General features: G+C 48.8%; 1 protein-coding gene across 1 annotated transcript in view; it reads right to left on the bottom strand.

The window, feature by feature from the left end:
• Positions 1 to 20,867, bottom strand: part of ZFYVE9 (zinc finger FYVE-type containing 9) — a 676,896-nt gene that overhangs the window by 74,279 nt on the left and 581,750 nt on the right. The window contains exon 15 of the mRNA XM_078670659.1: positions 5,390 to 5,470. Coding sequence (XP_078526785.1) covers positions 5,390 to 5,470 — 81 coding nt within the window. The remainder of the gene's footprint in view (positions 1 to 5,389; positions 5,471 to 20,867) is intronic.

Genomic DNA, 20,867 nt, shown 5'->3' on the forward strand with positions numbered 1-20,867 from the left:
GCGCAGCACCGGCGACCATTGGACATTTAGGAAGCTGATTAAAACCTGGCTTTTTACATCCATCTAGTTTCTTGCCTTCCTACCTTTCGCTCCGCTAGCGCTGGGATGCCCTATTGCCGGGGCAGCCATGCGCTCTATAAGTCTCTATACCATAACATAACATACCTATTTTACACTTACCCAATTGGTCTGGAACCTGTCTGAGTCCTTGATTGAGTGAATACAATAAATGCTTAGCACACCCTCTGGATAAGCCTAACTGCTCATCCACAATACTACAAAGAGAGCTGTTAGTACTTACCTAATTTAACCTCTGCTATATCTCTGGGGACTCTTTGGACCCTGTGCACACTATACCTTACTTTGATATAGTATATACAAAGCCAGCTTCCTACATGTGTGTCTTAGCACAAAGCCTGTAATACACTGGCAGCTTATGCCCAACATGACTGCAATAACGTTTTTCAAACCTCCTTCACTTCTTAGACAATTGTTCAGCCCAGTCCCTTTTACCTTTCGATATTACTTTTACAAATTTGTTCAGATCATCCCGCTGATAATGAGCACAGCTACCCAGCGAAATGATGGAACTGGCAAAGTGTCACAGCTTGTCTATCACACTTTGTTCTCTTCGTATCTTTATCTGCAGTGGTTCATGGATTAACAGACACTTTTCTGGCAAGTCCAATATTTACTGAATACGAGTCTCAAATCTCCTGATGTAAATAAGGTCCTTTGTAGTTGGCTTGTACTTACTCTCTAGACCAGAGCTTTCCAAACTAGGTGTCGCGACAAGGTACTGTGTCGCCTGACATGTGTGGGTGTGTCTCGCGACAGTGCTCTAATCAAGCATGTACGTCTGTCTTAAATCATTAGACAGACGTACATTATCGTGCATCAGTGACGCAGTACAGTAGGCGGAGGCAGGAGAGGAGCGTGTGCGCACGGCTAGTTTCTTTTGCAACGCGTGTTCTGTTGAGGGTGGAATGCATGGCTCAAATATTCGAGATACAGGTCTCATGACAAATAGGTTACTGGGTCTAAGTTAATTTATCGAAACTTGGCTCTGCTGAGGGACTTGTCAGTTCGCAATAGAAAGTGCTGTACAGACAAACGGACTGCTGAGTAAGTACATTCTATTCTATGATTTTAATTTATTATCATACGGCTTCACGCTGTGTATCGTGGTGGACCTATAAACTAATGATGCAAAAAAGTCTTTGTAACTATCTGCTTTTTTGTAATCACATCGAAATATGATCTGTCATATTGCATGTCCTCATCAATAATGTAGTTATATTCTGATATAGGATGCAGGAAAAGCATTAATTTCAATGAGCTTAAAGAATGTTTTCATTCACAGGACGCCAGGCATGTTTCAAGGCATTTATAAGATAAAAATATGTGATTGCTACCGCCTGCCTCTCAATCTGTATATCCAAGGTGAAGATGTGCACTAAAGGACACATTTATTATTGCGTAAAAGGGAATCTTTAAAGTCCTCCTAATTTTGCATTGAATTTCGTAATTAGAAAAGCACACCTCTAATGGAGATTTGTGCTTTCTGCAGAGGTTCTGCTTTAGAAAGAAGTTAGTTAAATACATGAAATTACGAGCATCTGTCTGAGAAAAGTGCAGCACTGTTTTTCAAAGTACTGGAGTACCTCATCATGGTTGAATAAACAAATAAAGTTTCTGCTTGAAGACAGATGAATGGCTGAGGACACCAAGGAGACTCCTTGAATATAGAGTGTTCTCATCCTATACTCACACCTGACCAGTCGCTTATCTGGAAGTGAATGTGAGATCTTCTGCGTGGAGACCATACCTGTTTATTTATTTTCTAGTAATTGCTGCCAAAGTTCAACCTAGCTCCTAACTGCCCCGCTGAAGCAGAAACAATCTTAAGACTTAAGAAACGTATTCTTCAAAAATTCTCTAATGTGGTGTAACTGGACATGGCTGCGCATGTCACTGCTGTCCTGCATCCTCTTTCCACACCCTGAAGATGCTGAGGTAGATCTTCAGATAGTGCCCAAGCAACACTAGAAAACTGTCACTTACACCCTAGTCCAGAGCTTTCCAAACTAGGTGTCGCGCCAAGGCCCCATCCAGTCTAATAAAATGGACAATTACACCATCACCACAAGTCTGCCACAAGCGCAGAGGAGTAGGAGAGAGGAGCCACAGAGCCATCATTGACCGCCATCATGGCAGCGATCCAGGACGTCAAAGGGTCCCTGGAACCCAAAATCGCCTCAGTCTCCATAGATGTTTTTCCTTATACTCATGCATGCATGGAGGTATTTCCACTCTTGAAATATTACATACTGTTTCACCTCGTCTTTGAGGAACTCGAGAGGAGATAATATATGTGTCACCTGAACCAAAATGATCGCTATGCCACTTGGTTGAATGTTTTCCAGCCTGGAGGTACTGTTCACTTAAAGGTTACCTTTGTTTATTTTAAAGCTAGGTAATACCTAGTTTCTTTCTTCCTTGTTTTTTAGAACCAGAGGTTGAGCATGTGCGCTCACGTGTTCTAAACATGAGGTATATGTTGTTCATTTGAGGCACTGACGCTTGTTTGTGCATTGAAACCAAATGCATAGATATATCTTTAGAATAAGAGATTTGGATGCACTTTCGTTATTCAGACAACATCTCTGCGTGTGTTTATGGGCCTTCAGGGTCTTTAGAATGGCTAAATTGGTAAGAATTTCAATCTAAAATTGAAGTGAAAAGTCCTGGAAATGATTCTCTGCTTCAATGGACCATGGTTTTGGAGCGGACTCAGCCTCAACACCTCAATATTCCTACTCATAGCGTGACTGTGCTCTTGCTGGAAATTGTCCAGCACACAATCTCTGTCTCGGCTCAAATGAAGTAAAAAGGGAAACAACTGTTGGCTTACTAATAGATGTGTATGCTCAAATTAGTACTGTTGCTAAAAGAGATAAATGTACTAGGTATTCACACAAGTTAAAGAAATGAAAGACATATGTAACAATTCTAAAGATGTTTACAGCTGATAACATTAATTTCCCATGCTAAGGAAGAGAAAATCATGCTAGAGATACCATCATGCCCTGGAAAGGAGTGGCAAACTTCAAGTCTCTGAAACATTTTTTCTAATGGATACCCACTCATATGGATTCCGTAGAAGCCATTTACCCGGATGCTAGACTGAAACCTGAAACGTATGAACCCATCTCACTTCACCTGCACTAAGTGGCATGCTTCAACGTCCTTTATGGCATCATGAAACTTTGCCAGAAGTGACCTGTAGAACAAATGGCCCTCAAGCATAGCGACCACTTCTTGTTTTAGCTACATCTCCATTGACGGGGGATTCAGAGTAGTCAAAGATTTTCCCTGAGATCTGCTCAATGTTTTCTGTTGTTCCCCAAGTCATCAGCTTCAGGCTCAGCCTGATCTACCTATGTCATTTGGCATCATCCAAGAAGGAAGAGTGTTGTCACAGTCTTGATCCCCGGAGTGCTTTGAGCCCCTACAGTGATAGAAGAGTCTTCTTAATTAGGAAAAGCAAGTAGGAAGTAAGCGATTTCTTACCTCACAGTTCACCATTTCTATTAACTGGTTAGCAAGTACTTTTAGGAAGCTTCAGAGTCCATTTGATAAGGGGTACATAGGTCACATTTAGAACAATCTGCAATGCAATAACCTGGTGCTTAGCATACCTCTTTTATAAACATTACTTTCTGGCATCAAAGAATTCAGAACAGTAACAATCTGACCGCGATCTCCTGAAGTCTTTGTTACTGTAAAGTAACATGGATCTTCAGCTCACTTACTTTGGATTGCTATGGGATAGGTTAACCTAAGAAATCTACAGGAGTAGGTATCCAGAAATAGAACAAGTCACTAATGTTCTGTAACATTCTTTCTAATGGATAAGGGAGCTCCCACAGAGGTCTTATTACCCTCAGACTTGCCCACTTGAGGATGCTTGTTGGGCTATTAGTTCTCAAATACTTTTCCGAATCTGCTTTCGACGAACAACCAAATTATATAAACCGACACCTAAATGTGCTTCTGATTAGAGGTGATATAATGGATATGGTTCAATTAAAATTTTAACTAGCCAATTATCCACACAAATAACGTACAGATGAGATATTTTGTTTAGTTAGACTAAAGTCTTCTGCATTCAAAATTAGTTTCAATTTCAAATGACCAGTTTTACGAGCAGAAATGTAAAAGCTAAAGCAAATATGAAAATGAAAGTAGACAGCCTAATTTTGTTCTAGGAGAGGCCGATTTACGCTAATATTCACAGATATGTGAGACTAAGGAGTCATCAAAGCTAAAACCTTCATATGATACAGAGTTGCCAAAAGGTACCCAATGTTAGACTGTCAAATGCTTTTCCAACATCACTGCTCAATAACCCCTTCAAACTGGTTAGTTTTCCTGGTAATGTTGATAGTACTCAGTATCCCAAACCATTTTGAAAAGATGCCGGACTATTCTTGTAGACCAATGATTTTATGGCATGTCTTATTCTAACAGCCACATTTTTGTTAACATTTTTAAACTTGTCAGTTATCAGATTAATAGGTTGCAGATGGCCTTTTATTATAGGTTTTTGTCTACTGTAGGCAGGAAAATGTATGCAATATATTTACACTTATCCAAGAAGTATCTAAATTTAATAGAGTAATTATAGACTGATGGCATAATATTGAACAGTGATTTCTTAAAGGGATTATGAAAGCTAATGGAAAACTAAAGGAATGGTGACATCACAAGAGTTAGCAAGTCAGCCGGAGGTGGTCCCCTATTTCCTCTGTATAGCACTATTCATCATGTCTTTTCTTCCTCTGACAACTTTGGAATTGGCATGACTTTCATAAACCATTAAAGCTTGGATTTAAATTCTTACTTTGTTATTTAGGGGTTGGTGGTTACTTCAGAGCCCTAAGAGTCTTATCATAAATCTGTATTGGACGGTTGACTTGGGCATTAGAGTTTAACTGGAGTGAAGCAGTCTCATCTATTTTTCCTCAAGAGCAACAACTTTTCCTGTGTAGACTTCTCTTCAACTTATGCTTTTTCCAAGATCATCAAATTGTTGTAAACTTAATAGAATATAACCAAGAGGGAGAACTAAGTCGCCTCTGCAAGTATGATGGTCTGAGAGACATGTATATCGACTAAATTCCTGCAATGCTGGGCTACGATTGCAATAACAAACAAGTTACAATTTTATCCTGCTACCTCCAAGGTAAAATCACAGTTTATAACTATTATAGCAAATTTAATATAACAAATTATTTATTTAGACATTAAGATACTGATGAGAGAGAGAGAAAGAGTCAGGCACAGCATCCAAAAAACACAACGTGATCTAAAATAAGTGTTTTACCTTCAACGATACTGGACTTCGCAAGGTATCCTGAAGATGATTTTAAAGCTCCACTGAACACAAAGAAGCTGGCACCAGTCACTACAATTAATACAAAAGATGTGTTAAAGAAACACTCCTGTAGAATCAGTGACTGAACTTCTGGTCTTCCCTACCAATTCAGGATCTACTTATGCAGTCAGAAAAGATGGAGCTCTGAATCATTACATAAACATCACATTGAAAGGCAAAACTATGTCATAACAGCATATACAAATGGTTGTAGTTGTGTAAATTAACGATAAAAAGTTCCAAAGCCATATTATTGAACCATTTCTGTGCTTTAAATTCTTTATTTTTATTTATAACCTTTTTTTGTTTTATATAGCGCAAAAGAGGCTTAGAATCTTACAACACTGAGTGACGCGGTTGCCCGAATGGTATAGTAAATAGTTTTAACAAACAGTATGGAGAATATAGAATATAGACAAAAACATAGCAATGCAAGACATACTGTATAAAAGCTCCAATTCATTTACAATTTTGTTAATTGTTTTTAAACAGACAAAAAGTAATGCGGAATGGTAATTAAGGGCAATATTGCCCTAAATACTAAATGCATATAGGTTGCATGGGAACCGTAGTCTCAATGAGCATTTCTGAGTAATTTATGCATATGCCAGTATATTTTTATGGAAGAACAAGTTACTTGCCTTCGGTAACGATATATCTGTAAGAAACATTAGTTAGTGATAGATTCCTTACTTTAAAATTACCCCCAGGCGTCAGACTGGATCCGCAAAGTTGTTGTCAGCAGGACCCCTGCGCGTTGGCAGGTGGCATAGTTCGGCTACGCGTCCGTCGTTAGCGTTGTGGTTGCAGAGATGACGTCGCAGCAGAGATGACGTCGCAGCAGCTACTTAGACGCAGCCCTCGCGCGCGGACGTCAGTTTAGTACACAACTTTCCGTGCCAGTAACGCAGAACCATGCATGACACTGACCACCGGTGCATTGAAACTAAGGCCCAGAAAATTATGACCTTAACCCTAGAAATCAGTTCGCAGAACAGAGAGGATGGGTGGGGCGGTAAAGAATCTATCACTAACTAATGTTTATTTCAGATATGTGGTTACCGAAGGTAAGTAACTTGTTCATCTGAAAGAAACATGTGATAAATTCCTTACCTTAGAATAGATACCCCAGCAATACCAACCCCGGTGATGGGTCTGCAAACCAAGATCACACCAAAAAGTCCTGAAGAACAGAACGGCTGTCTCTCCGGACTTGGCTGTCCAGGCAGTAGTGCTTAGTGAAAGTGTGCAGCGAGGCCCACGCACGTAACTGCCTGCCACCACGTCCCAATGCCGTGGTGGCAGCTGTCGCCCTAGTGGAGGCTCCTTTTTAGCCAGAGAATTACAGGCTTTCATCCACAAGATGACCCATTGGCAGATAGTCCGTTTGTGTACAGCCCGACCTTTCTTGGCGCCAATGTAGCCAGCAAAGAGCTGGTCATCCACCTGGAATTGTTGTGTGCGGTTCAGGCAAAATGAGAGCGCACGTTTTGGGTCCAGACGGTGGAGCCTCCCTTCCTCTCTGGAAGGATGCGGAGGCAGAAAGAAGGTGGGAAAAGTGATGCTCTGCCAGATGTGAAAGGCAGTAGCAACCTTTGGCAGAAAGGATGGACGGGTTCTGAGCACAACCTTGTCCAGATGGAAAGATAGAAAAGGTGGTTTACAAGAAAGAGCCTGGAGCTCACTCACTCTCCTGGCAGAGGTAATGGCAACCAGGAAAGCAGTCTTCAAAGTCAGTAGACGAAGAGGACAGTTGTGAAGAGGCTCAAAGGGAGTGCACATTAAAAATGTAAGAACCAGGTTCAAGTCCCACTGTGACATTATGAAAGGAATAGGAGGGAAAAGATAAGTAATGCCTTTGAGGAATCTATTTACAACAGGGGACTTGAAAAGAGAGGGCTGATCTGGGAGCCTGAGAAAGGCCGAAATCGCAGAAATGTAGTCCTTGAAAGTGCCCAGAGCAGAGCCCAGCTAGGCCAAAGAAAGAAGGAAACTTAGAATATGTCAGAATCCTCGCACTCGTGGTTATTTGAAAGTTCAAATCTGTTTTGCAAGTCTGTTGGTGCTCAATGAGATCTCCCTTCTGGGTCGTGGGAGCCTAATGTATCAAATCACTGTAGCGCTGTTCCAGTAGGGAACAGCGTCCTCATTCGGCACTCAGTATAATCAAGTTCCTTAGAAAGTATTTCTTTCAGTATATTTTTATTCCAGTAATTTCATCCCTAATAAATCATAAATTCATCAATAAGATCATCATTTTTCATGTAACAAAATCAAAACGCCCATGCATTTTGGGCCAAATGCCCTTCTTCAGGGGCATGTCATTCTGTTGAGGAAAAAACACAACTATAAAGAATGTCGTTTGAAAATGTTCTCAGTACAATACAATTCGAAAGGCTCTTTTTGAAACCTTATATCCCATCATATAAATGTATAAACACAGTGTCTGTATCTCCGTGTATGAAAGTATTCAAAAGCATAAAAAAACATAGTGATAGACCCAGTCATGAATCGTGTTCAGTCTTATTCCCAGTGGACAGTGTCTGAAATTTTTTTTACCTGAATGGTAACGCCCACAGAAATTCTGATGGCGATCGGTAAAGACAAACACGCAATTGTAACCTGAAATATATGTGGTACCCGTATTTTAACATCACGGTAATTTAGTTGTTGACATTGTCATAAACGTAAGTAAGAGACTTACATACCAGCAGAAAAATGCTGCCCGTGGCTTGCAATGTCCGTTTACCGGTAATTTAAGGTATTTTCCTGAAACGAAACAGGAAGCGCGTTTAAACGTTACCGTGTGAAGGAATGTTTCACCTTCACCAAATGTCGATTACGCAATTAGTTAGCAAGCGCTTACTGAAAAAACGGGAACAGTTCGTCAAGATAGTGTCGCCAGTGTCGAACCAACAGCCCGGACAACACGGAAGGTGTGTACAGGATGCAACTGCTGAGCTGCCATATTTAACCCGGAAGTTTCTGACGTCGTCAAGGGATCTTGGCCATCCGCATCAAAAACGGACTCCATTTCATAAAATACACACCATGCAACATAGCGTCATAAGTTTGCAACGCAATATTAATACTGAAGCCACGAGGTGGCACAGTATAACACGAATTGTATTAAACTGGCCCAAAGAAAGAAGGAACAGAAGAACTTCTTAAAGAGGGGCAAAAAGGGGATCCACATCCTTTGCTGTGCACCATGCCACAAACTTATTCCACCTGCAGCGTATACCAACTTAGTGGAGGGATGCCTGGCTGCCAGAATGACATCACAGACTTCAGGAGGCAAGACGAAAGGATCAACTGCCGCTGCTCAATCTCCACGCAAAAGAGGTGGAGACTGGACAGGTTCGGGTGGAGGACCGTCCCCTGCTGCTGCGACAGAAGATCCTCCCGAAGAGGCAGTCGGATGGGGGATCAATCGTCATACATAGTAGTTCAGGATACCAAACTCTTCAAGCCCAGTCCGGGGCCACAAGAATGACTTGGGCCCGGTCGCGCCTGATCTTCTTCAACACTCTTGGCAGAAGTGGTATAGGCGTAAAGGCGTACAACAGACCGCAACTCCACTAATGACGAAAAGCGTCGCCGAGCGCGTGCCGCCTTTGAAATTCCAACGTACAGAATTGCTGACATTGCGCGTTCTCTTCGGTAGCGAATAGATCCAACCAAGGCTTTCCCCACTGTCGAAAGAGAGCTTGCGCCACGTCCAAGTGAAGACGCCATTCGTGATCATCATGCACCTGCGGCTGAGTTTGTCCGCCCTGGCGTTCAGTGCACCTGCCAGGTGTTGAACCACCAGGAAAATGCCCTGCTGTTCCAGCCATGTCCAGGGGCGCAGAACCTCCTGATATAGGGTCCATGATCCCACTTAGTTTGTTGCTGAACCACATGGCGGTGGTGTAGTCTGAACACCTGCACCACTTTCCCTTTGACAGAGGGAAGGAATGCCTTCAGTGTAAGATGGATCGCCCACAACTCCAGAAGGTTGATATGGAGCCTGGACTCCGCCGGAGACCAGAGGTCTTTGATCTCCGCCTCTCCCATGTGCCCCCCCATTCCAGGAGGGACGCATCCGTCACTACTGTGTGCTCCAATTGGGGAAGGGAGAGGGATCTGCTCTCGACCCAATAATGGTTTGTGAGCCACCACTGCAGCAGGTGTGCAGTGCCCTCCGAGATTTGTATGTAATCGGACAGGTTCCCCCGATGCTCCGCCCACTGGAATTTCAGGTCCCACTGCAGAGCCCACAATATGCCATCTGGCATGAGTGACTAGCAGGATGCAGGAGGCCATGAGGCCCAGCAGCCTGACCGAAACCCAGGATAGAGGCCGAAAGATCGGAATCATAGCCTGAATATCCTGGACTTGCCGTTCGGGAGGATAGGCCCGAAACTGATTTGTATCCAGAACCGCTCCGATGAAGAGGAGCTTCTGAGAGGGAATGAGGTGCGACTTCGGCACATTGATGGAGATCCCCAGCAAATGCAGGAGGTTGGCTTTAGTCTGGAGGTGGAAGACGACTGTCTGGGGCGAGCCCGCCTCCAACTGCCTGTCGTCGAGATAGGGGAAGACTGGAACCCCTGATCTACGCAGTTTAGCAGCGACCACCGCCATCACTTTCCTGAACACCCGAGGGGGACTGGTAAGGCCAAAGGGGAGCACGGTAAACTTAAAATGCTCGTGGCCTACCGTGAACCGCAAGTAACGCCTGTGGGCCGGCAGAAGGGGAATATGAAAAGACTCGTCCTGCAGGTCCAACGCTACCAATCCAGTCGCACAGGTTACTACTTGTGTAACGATATATCTGTAAGAGACATTAGTTAGTATTAGATTCCTTACCTTAGAATATCCCCAGGCGTCAGACTGGATCCGGAAATTTTTGCGTAGCAGTACCCTTGCTCGTCGGTAGGCGTCGTCTGCGGCTCCGCGTCCGTCGTCGGCGTCGTGGGCGCCGTGATGACGTTGTCGGAGTACTTAGACGCCGCCTCCGCGTGCTGACGTCAGTTCTTAGACACAGCTTTTCCGCGCCAGAAACGCAGAGCCATGTTAAAAACCAACACTGGTGCCATTGAAACTAGGGCCCTGAAAGGGGGTAACCCTAACCCTAGATATCGGTTCGCAGAACGGGGAGGATGGGTGAGTCGGTAAGGAATCTAATACTAACTAATGTCTCTTACAGATATATCGTTACACAAGTAGTAACTTGTGCATCTGAAAGAGACACGTTAGTATTAGATTCCTTACCTTAGAATAGATACCCCAGCAATACCAACCCCGGTGGTGGGTCTGCGAACCAATAATCACACCAGAAAGTCCTGGAGGACAGAACGGCCAAAGAAGCCATCCATCCGGACTTGGCTGTCCAGGCAGTAGTGTCTTGCAAACGTGTGCAGCGATGCCCACGTAGCTGCCTGACAGATGTCTTGTAAGGGCACTCCCCGGCCCAGGGCAGTTGTAGTCGCCGTGGCTCGGGTAGAGTGAGCCCGCAATCCAACAGGGGGCTCCTTTTTAGCCAAGGAGTAGCATGCCTGGATACACAAGATGATCCACCGTGAGATGGTCCTCTTGTGCACCGCTTTCCCCTTCTCAGAGCCCACGTAACCAACAAAGAGTTGGTCATCCACCCGGAACTGGCGTGTGCGATCCAGGTAAAGTGAGAGCGCACGTTTTGGGTCCAGACGGTGGAGCCGCTCTTTTTCTTTAGAGGGATGCGGTGGCGGGAAGAAGGTTGGCAAGGTGATAGACTGCCCGATGTGGAAGGCCGTGACAACCTTGGGCAGGAAAGATGGCTTAGTACGCAACACCACTTTGTCCGGATAGACAGAAAGGAAAGGTGGAGTACAAGAAAGGGCCTGGAGCTCGCTCACTCACTCTCCTGGCAGAGGTGATGGCAACCAGGAAAGCAGTCTTCAGAGTTAGAAGGCGGAGAGGACAGTTGTGAAGTGGCTCAAAAGGAGCGCACATCAGAAACGTAAGAACCAGGTTCAAGTCCCACTGAGGCATCACAAACGGAACAGGAGGGAATGTGTGTGTGATGCCTTTTAGAAATCTATTTACAATAGGGGACTTGAACAAAGAAGGTTGATCAGGCAGCCTCAGAAAGGCTGAAAGGGCAGAAAGGTAGCCCTTGATAGTGCCCAGAGCAGAGCCCTGCTGGGCAAGAGAAAGAAGGAAGAGAAGAACCTCAGAAAGAGGGGCAGCAAGAGGATCCACAGCCTTTGCTGTGCACCATGCCACAAATCTGTTCCACCTGCAGGCGTATACCGACTTTGTGGAGGGACGCCTGGCTGCCAGAATGACGTTACAGACTTCAGGAGGCAAGTCAAATGGCCTCAACTGTCGCCGCTCAATCTCCAAGCATGGAGGTGGAGACTGGACAGGTTCGGGTGGAGGACCGTCCCCTGCTGCTGCGACAGAAGGTCCTCCTGAAGAGGCAGACGAACCAGGGATCGACTGACATACTGAGTAGCTCTGGATACCAGTACCTTCGAGCCCAGTCCGGAGCCACAAGGATGACTTGGGCCCGGTCGCGCTTGATCTTCTTCAGCACTCTGGGCAGAAGTGGTATAGGCGGAAAGGCGTACAGTAGACCGCAGCTCCACTCGCGACGAAAAGCGTCTCCGAGCTTGTGCCGCCTTGGAAATTCCAATGCGCAGAACTGAAGACATTGCGCGTTCTCGTCGGTGGCGAATAGATCTAACCAAGGCTCTCCCCATTGCTGAATGAGGCCTTGCGCCACGTCTGAGTTCAGACGCCATTCGTGATCCATCATGCACCGACGGCCGAGCTCGTCCGCCCTGGCGTTCAGAGAACCTGCTAGGTGTTGAGCCACCAGGGTCACGCCCTGGCGTTGCAGCCATTGCCAGAGGCGCAGAGCCTCCTGGCAAAGGGTCCACGACCCCACCCCGCCCTGTTTGTTGCAGTACCACATGGCGGTGGTGTTGTCCGTGAACACCTGCACTACACTCCCCCGGACAGAGGGGAGGAATGCTTTCAGTGCTAGACGAATCGCCCGTAACTCCAACAGGTTGATGCGGAGCCGGGCCTCCGCCGGAGACCAGAGGCCTCTGATCTCCGCCTCTCCCATGTGGCCTCCCCAGCCCTGGAGGGACGCATCCGTCACAACTACGTGCTCCGGCTGGGGAAGGGAGAGGCATCTGCCGCTGACCCAATCGCGGTCCGTGAGCCACCACTGCAGCTGTCTCGCAGTGCCCTCCGAGATCAGGACGTGGTCGGATAGGTTGCCCTGATGCTGGGCCCACTGAAACTTCAGGTCCCACTGCAGAGCCCGTATCCGCCACCTGGCGTGATGCACCAGCAGGATGCAGGAGGCCATCAGCCCCAGAAGCCGCAGCGTCACCCTGACCGAGACTCGGGATAACGGCTGAAAGATGGGAATCAGAGCCTGAATATCCCAGACCCGCTGTTCGGGTGGATAAACCCGAAACCGCGCAGAGTCGAGAACCGCTCCGATGAAAAGGAGCTTCTGAGAGGGGTACAGGTGTGACTTTGGCACATTGATGGAGAACCCCAGCCGGTGCAGGAGATCTGCCGTAGTCTGGAGGTGGGCCTGAAAGCACGGACTAGGAGAGTTTTGAGGCAGATGCTGCGGGGGAAGGTGTGAACTGACCTTGCCGTTGTCCCCGACCGCCGGGACGGCGGTTTCCACGGCCGCCACCGCGTTGGGTATTACCCTGCGGAGCGTGGCTGGCAGCACATGTGGGTACACCCCTTCTGTGGCCATGAAGGAATGAAAGGCAGCCGATTACTGGCGCGGGGCCGGGAGGCCCAAGGACTTGGCCGTAGCCCTGGAGTCCTTAAAGCGCTCGAGCGCATGGTCTGCCTTGTCGCCAAAGAGGCGACGGCCATCAAACGGCATGTCCATTAAGGTGTTCTGGTCATCGGCTGAAAAGTTGGCGGACCTCAACCAGGCGTGACGTCTGACCGTCACCGTCGTTGCCATCGCTCTACCCAGTGAGTCGGTGGTATCCAGCCCACACCGTATAGAATATTTGGCTGCATCCCGGCCCTCCACAAGGGCTTGGCCGAGTTTGGCCCGTACCTCCGACGGACACTCTGGCAGCAATTCCGCAACCGTATCCCACAGAGAGTGGGTGTGGTGGCCCAAGAGGCATGCGGTGTTGGAAGACCGCAGTCCCAGACTTTGGGACGAGAAGATCTTTTTGCCGTACTGCTCGTACCTCTTGGATTCCCTGTCCGGCGGCGCCGATGGGAATGCGGTCTGGGAATTGGAGGCCTGGATGACCAGGCTCTCGGGGGTAGGGTGGGTGGACAGGAAACATGGGTCGCCCGGTGCTGGGCGGTGGCGTCTGGCCACGTTCCTATCTACGGGCGAACCGGTAGCGGGCTTGGACCAAGTGCTCAGAAGAACGTCGGTCAAGGTCTCATTAAAGGGCAGCAGAGGCTCGGCCGAGCTTGACTGCGGTTTAAGGACCTCAGTGAGGAGATTAGTCCTCACGGCCGCGACAGGGAGCTCAAGGCCCAAGGCCTTGGCAGCCCTCATCAACACCACACTGTAGGTTGCCCCCTCCTCCGAAGCCACGGTAGGAGGGGAGACAAAACCAGTGTCTGGAGAGGTGTCCAGGCCACTGGCCTCCCCAAGGTCTCCTGCCCAGTCCTTATGAGACTGACACTCTCGGGTCAGAGGGTCCTCAGACCCCTGCCAATCCCCTTCATCACCCATCTCCTGAAACTCAGGGTTCTCAACTAATGGGGCCTGCTCATAGAAGTGAAACTCCCCAAACGACGTCTGGAGCGGCGCCCATCGGGGCCGTCCCGACGTCGGAACAGGAATGAAGGGGGCATCGGGGACGGCGCCGCCCGAGGACGGCGCCGGAGGTGACACCTGATGGTCCGACGCCGGGGAGGTCGTAAGGTCCACCGGCGACGATCCAGATCCCGAAGAAGGTCTAGCGGCGTCCCGCGGCGCCGGGGCCGTTGTACCCTGTGGCGTCGGGCCCGAAGGCACCGGCGGCGTCGGGATAGCGGGAACCTGCGGCGCCGGGCCCGAAGGCGTCGGCGGCGTCGGGGCCGAAGCACCCGACGGCGTCGGGCCGAAACCCCCGACCCGCTAGAGGCCCCAGACGGGTCCGCTGGGCCCGAAGGCGCCGCGGAGCCCGTCGGAGGAGAGTGTTTCCTCATGGCCATGAGGAAGCGCTCGATCTCCTCCGGCGTCGCGTTGAGCCCAGGGACCGGAGGGTGTGGAACTGAACGCGGCGCCCGCGACTCGACGAAGCCGCGTGGGCGGTGTCACCCGAACCCCCGGCGGCATCGCGCGAGCGTCGGGGGGAGTCCGCAGAGCGATGACGCCTCTTGGACTTCTTGTGCTTCTCACCTGACGATGACTTCGACCCGGAGGAGTGCGGCCTACTCTCGGAGCTGTGGTGGCTCCGAGCCCGCGACCTGTCCCTCGACCTCCCCTGGGACCGAGACCTCTCGCGGCGCGGGACCGACTGCCGGAGTTCGAGTCGCCTGCGGGACCACTCCCGCCTGGCTTTCGAAGAGAGGGCCCGGCAGTCGGAGCAGGCCTTGTCGTCGTGATCGACGCCTAGACAAGTTAAACACAGGTGGTGAGGATCCGTGACCGACATCGTGCGGTCGCAATCCTTGCAGTGCTTAAAGCCGGGCATCCCTACGGCACCAATCGGAGTCGAAAGACTTCGAGAAATGATCAAAAAGTTAGTCAAAAATTGACTAGGGTTACTGCTTTTTCCAGATCTGCGCTTGCTGGCGCGGAAAAAAGAAGAACTGACGTCAGCACGCGGAGGCGGCGTCTAAGTACTCCGACGACATCCTCATGGCGCCCACGATGCCGACGACGGACGCGGAGCCGCAGGCCACGCCTACCGACGCGCAAGGGTACTGCTACGCAAAAATTTCTGGATCCAGTCTGACGCCTGGGGATATTCTAAGGTAAGGAATCTAATACTAACGTGTCTCTTTCCGATTCCAGGATCGAGGGCAGACAAGCCCTGAGCCAGAGTTAACATCTTGAACTTCTCCTTCCGGAGGAAGCGATTGACGTCCCTGAGGTCCAAGATAGGACGCAGGCCCTTGTCCTTGTTCTTCTTGTGCACCAGAAAGTAGTGGGAATAACAACCACGCCCTACTTCTGGCGCAGGAACGCGCTCGGTGGCCCCCTTGCCCAAGAGGGCCGCAACTTCCTGGTAAAGAAGTGCCAAATGATCCCCCGACATGCGGTGGTGCTGGGGTGGCATGGCTGGAGGGGTAGTCTCGAAGGGGAGGGAGTAGCCCCTTTGGACTATCTGTAAAACCCACCTGTCCGAAGTGATGGTGCGCCAGTGGGGGAGGTGATGGCGGATCCTGCCGCCCACTGGCGTTGATGGGCCTGAAAGACTGGACTAGAAAGGTTTGTGGCAATGGTGGGTGGGGTGGAGGTGGACTGACCTGCCCGCTGGCACCCTGAACCACCTCGGAGGGTCCCACGTCTGTGCTGAGACTGTTGCTGTGCAAGCCTGTGGCTCTGAAGCGAACAAGTCGGGGCCACAAAAGGAGCGAAAAGCAGAAGGCGGAGGAGGGTGCTTGGTCAAAGGCGAGGGACTTGGCCGTAGCCCGCGAGTCCTTAAAGCGCTCCAATGCTTTATTATCAAAGGGCATGTCCATCAAGGTGTTCTGGACATCCCCCGAAAAACCAGTTGTCCTCAGCTAGGCATGGCGACGGAGCGCCAATGTCGTGGAAAACGCTCTGCCGAGCGAGTCGGCGGTGTCAAGGCCACATCGAATTGAGAATTTTCGCTGCATCTCTCCCTTCAGCAATCGCTTGAGAGAGCACTGTCCGGGCCACACAGAGTGGGAATAACCGCCCAAGAGGCATGCGGGGTTCACAGACCGTAGCCCAGAACTGGCAGAAAAAAAAATCTTCTTACCGAACTGTTCGTTTCTTGGATTCTCTGTCCGGGGGGGGGGGGGGGGGGGGGGGGGAAGGGAATGCGCTTTGGGACGCAGAGGCTTGGACAACCAAGCTCTCAGGGGTGGGGTGTTAGGAAAGGAAAATGGGGTCGCCCGGGGCTGGGCGATGGCGTCGGGCCTCGTTCCCATCCCGTCCAGGCCCCTGTATTTGGGCCTGGACCAGGTGCCCAAAAGAACGTCTGAAAGTGCATCATTAAAAGGCAGCAGTGGCTCCGCAGAGGTAGCCGCTGGTTAAAGCACTTCTGTCAGGAGGTTAGTCCTGATGGCCACTGTACTGAGTTCGAGCTGGAGAGCCTCTGCCGCCCTACGCAACACCACTGCGTAACTCGCACCCTCCTCCTTAACCACGAGGAGTTAGCAAGCTCAGGAGAGGTGTCAAGACCGCTGGTATCCCCAATCCCTCAACCCAGTCTGGGTCAAAATCACACTGTGCTGTGAGAGGGTCTTCAGACCACTCCCAGTCCTCCCCTTCCTCCGAAGGCTGCTGAACAGGCCAAAAATAAGGAGGCTGGACATAGGGTTAGAAAGGCCCCCTCGGCATCGGAATCGCCGTCGAGCGACGCCGTTCCGGCGCCGTGTCCACATCAGGACTGAAACTTTTTTTAAACTTTACCATGCAAGTAAGCACTATTTTTATATGTCAATTACTATGCAAATTGTTTAAAAAAGGAATTCAGGGTTAATGAATGGTAAGGGTAGATAAAGGGAAGATAAGGGAAGATATGGGCTTTTTAGGGTTCAGAGGGGGATAGTGGTAAAGGGAGGTAACTTTTTTTTTAGGTTTCTAGGACGGCAAAGGGAGGTAAGGGGCTTTCTGATGGATACATCTGCCAGTGGATTCCTCACCTTGTGAATATCCCCCTGCGTCAGCTACGTTCGGAAAACTCTTTTGTAGCACGCCGGGGTGGACGACATCACAGCAGCACGGCATCGCGCGCGACTCCGGCTGACGTCACCGACCCCTTATTAGGCCTACATCGGCGTGATGACATCAGTTCCCTTTTTTACGCGTCGTCGACGCTAACGGTTTCTTGGGATCTCTTGTGTTGTGAATAGTAACTTTGTTACTATTTGTGTGTTTCTGTATTTTTTTCGAGCTGTTGTCTTTCGTCGAAGATGTCGTTGAAGAAGACAGGGTTTAAGCAGTGCGGATCGTGTGCCAGGATGATGTCCATTACCGATCCACATAATGAATGCTTGTGGTGTCTGGGCTTGGACCACGATGTCGGAGGCTGTCGTTCCTGTTCTAAGATGAACCCGAAGGCTCTGCGTGAACGAGAGGCTAAACTCCTTCTGGCCAAGGTAAAAGGGAAGGATGCCAAGAGGTCTTCGAGGTCAAGATCCAGACGCTCGAGGTCGAAGCCGAAATCAAAGTCGAGGTGGAAGACGAGATCGAGGTCTCAATCGGAGTCGGCGTCGAAGTCGGCTTCGGGACATGCTTCCAGTTCCTCGAAGAAAAAACATAAGAGGAAGAAGCATAGCTCGAGGCACCATTCCGGCAGGGAGTCGGACTCGAAGAAGAGGTCTTCATCTCGTAAGCATCATAAAGATTTTATGTCTCCCTCGCCATCTCGTGAGCCTGAAGGTGAAGCCTCGCCTTTTCAGTCCCGAGCGCCATCTCCGGATCCTTGACCGGATCCGTGTCTGTCTTCTGCGCATGAGGAAGAAGACGTTGAAGAACCTCAGGCTTCGGCGACTCCGGTGCATTGTGATCAGATTCGAGACTCGACGCCGGTTCCAGCTTCCCATTCTCCAGCTGTTCCAGCTCCTCACTCGACGCCGGCCCGACTCCGTCGGAGTCGCTACCGGATCCGACTACTTCGGTTCGGTTGGAGTGGTCGAGGCGTAGAGCTCAGCGTCTCTTGGAAGAGAAGGAATATGAGGATCCTGAAGTGGAGGAAGGTGAACTTCAGGATCAGGAAGATTATTTTGAGGAGCTGCATAGTGCAAGTGGTTTGGAATTTTCACCTGAAAGGGGGTTGCCTGCAGTTTCTGATGCACCCTCTAAGGATCTGGCTCCATACCATGTTGTGATTAAAAAGGCTGCAGAATTGCTGAACTTAACTTTGCCTTCTGTGGAGTTTAAATCGAACATCCTTACTGAGGTTCTGCATTCACCTTCTTTTGTTGTTGAGCCGACTCTCCCGTTCAATGAGGCTCTCACTGAACCGATATTGGAAGTCTGGAAAAAGACTTTAACTGCTCCTGCAGTGTCTAGAACAGTGGCGAGACGCTATAGGGTGGCACCTGTTGACCCTGAGTTCTTAACTTCTCATCCTTCGCCAGAAAGTCTGGTTGTTCAAGCGGCTTGCTCAAAGAGGACGGCAGGTGCATTTCCCCAGGTTCCAGGGGATAAGGACTCTAAAAAGTTGGATCAGAATGCTAAGAAGGTATTCTCGTCAAGTAGCATAGCCCTGAAATCGACAAATGCTACTTGTCTGCTGGGCAGATATGTACATGCTTTAATGGACACGGTTAAGCAGTTATCATCTAAGCTTCCGGAGGAGGATAGGAAGAACTTCAATGAGGTAGTGTCTGACACGCAGGCTGCGGCTTGCGAGGTGATTCAGAGTGGCATGGACACGGCGGACTCTGTGGCTAGAATAATGGGATCTTCAGTCGCCACTAGAAGGGCCGCTTGGTTAAAATCATCCGAATTTTCGACTGATGTCCAGGCTGCTCTGTTGGATTTTGGAAGTCAAGGGAAAATCCCTGGAAACTCTCTATTGTATTGCATAAGTTTTCACCTTCATGCACACCCAAGAGGTATGGGACGTACACAGGATCGATTTCCACACTAAAATGAACGTTCACAGACTTTTTACTCTTTTAAAAAAATTAATGCAATAAAATCACAGATTTATACACAAATCAATAAAATTTCTGAACAAATGTCATTACATAAAAAACAATGTGGATTTAGTAAAATAAAAATGTCACAATTTGCAATTTCTAAAGGAAAACAACAGTGGTGTTACAGTACATCAAAATCGAGTTAAACACATTACATTTTGTCTCAACAAGAATAGAAAAAGTAGTAAAACCCCAACTAATAGTGGCCTACACGTTATCTCGCCACTCCCTTTCAGATATCCAAAAAGGCCTCCTTACGTTCTTTCTCTGGGCTACTAACAGTATCATGGATGTATGGATATCTGTTGTCCCCTGGGCTAAATTTGGATTTTAATTACAGAACTGCGTCGACGCGTTTCTGTGTCGTAACTTTGGATATTTGAACATCTTCTTCAGGACTTTCCAACTCTCTGGGGTCACCGGCTTCACAAATTATCTGGGACACCCTTGCTTTAAATATGCAAGGTAGAGTGTGGTACATCCATCGGCTCTGGTTCTCACACTATCCTTCAGGGTGTATTCCAGTCCTTTCGTGTTTCTCTACTTCATGAGGTCTAAAAGTTGTCCTTTTATTTGGATCCTTTCTTTTAACCGGGGTTTTCTGGTTCAATAACTGGAACACAATTGATAACTTTTTGCTTGAACGAGGCATACAGTGCTTCCTCCGGGACTGGATGTGTCCTTTTACTTTCTCTGACAGCGCTTCTGCCTCGCTCCTTTCCTTTTTTTGGGGGGGGATGTTGGATTTGCCTTTTGATGGCACTGGCCTTTTTGGAAAGAAGACTCACGCTGCCTTAGAAAGATTCAAAGATAGCAGGGTGACTGCAAGGTCTTTGGGCTTACAGACTAGAGGCTCTACCACCAGGAAATTCAGGGGTTTTGGAAGGTCTACTTTTCGTACCTATAAGCAGAGCCAACAGCAGCAGCAACGGCAGAATCCTTTGTACAAGTCCTATAGAGGTGGACAAAGGGGTCATGCCCGTGGTCGTCAAGCCGCCTCCTCCTCAACTTCCTCCTCTAATACCCACCCCCCACCTACACCAGCAAAGCAGCCCTAGATCCACCATTCTGGATCATGCGGGTCCTGTAGGGGGTCGGCTTACCTATTTTCTACAAGATTGGGAATCGGTTACATCAGATCTTTGGGTTCTCAATCTCGTAGAAAATGGGTATGCTCTTCCCTTTCGGGAATGTCCCCCCAATTACCCTCCTTGCCAAGGTTGTTGTTCGGAGGACCACCTGCTTTTCTCTTGAAGGAAGAAGTCCTGGCACTTTTCAGAAAGAGTGCGATAGAGGTGGTTCCGGAGCAGGAAAGGGGTCAGGGATGCTACTCCCGGTATTTCCTGATCCCCAAGAAGGATGGCAGGCTTCGTCCAATCCTGGACCTCAGGGTTTTGAACCTCTTTCTCAAACAGGAGAAGTTCAAGATGCTCGCTCATACACACGTTCTTCAGGCGCTGTTGGAAGAAGACTGGATGGTGTCGATCGACTTGCAGGATGCCTATTTTCATATTCCGATCCTGAAGTCGCACAGGAAGTATCTCCGTTTTTATGGTGGGTTCGCAACATACCAGTTTGCGGTCCTTCCATTTGGACTTACTACTGCGCC

The sequence above is a fragment of the Lissotriton helveticus genome, chromosome 1_2 (assembly GCF_964261635.1).
Source record: "Lissotriton helveticus chromosome 1_2, aLisHel1.1, whole genome shotgun sequence".
In the NCBI taxonomy this organism is placed as follows: Eukaryota; Metazoa; Chordata; class Amphibia; order Caudata; family Salamandridae; genus Lissotriton; species Lissotriton helveticus.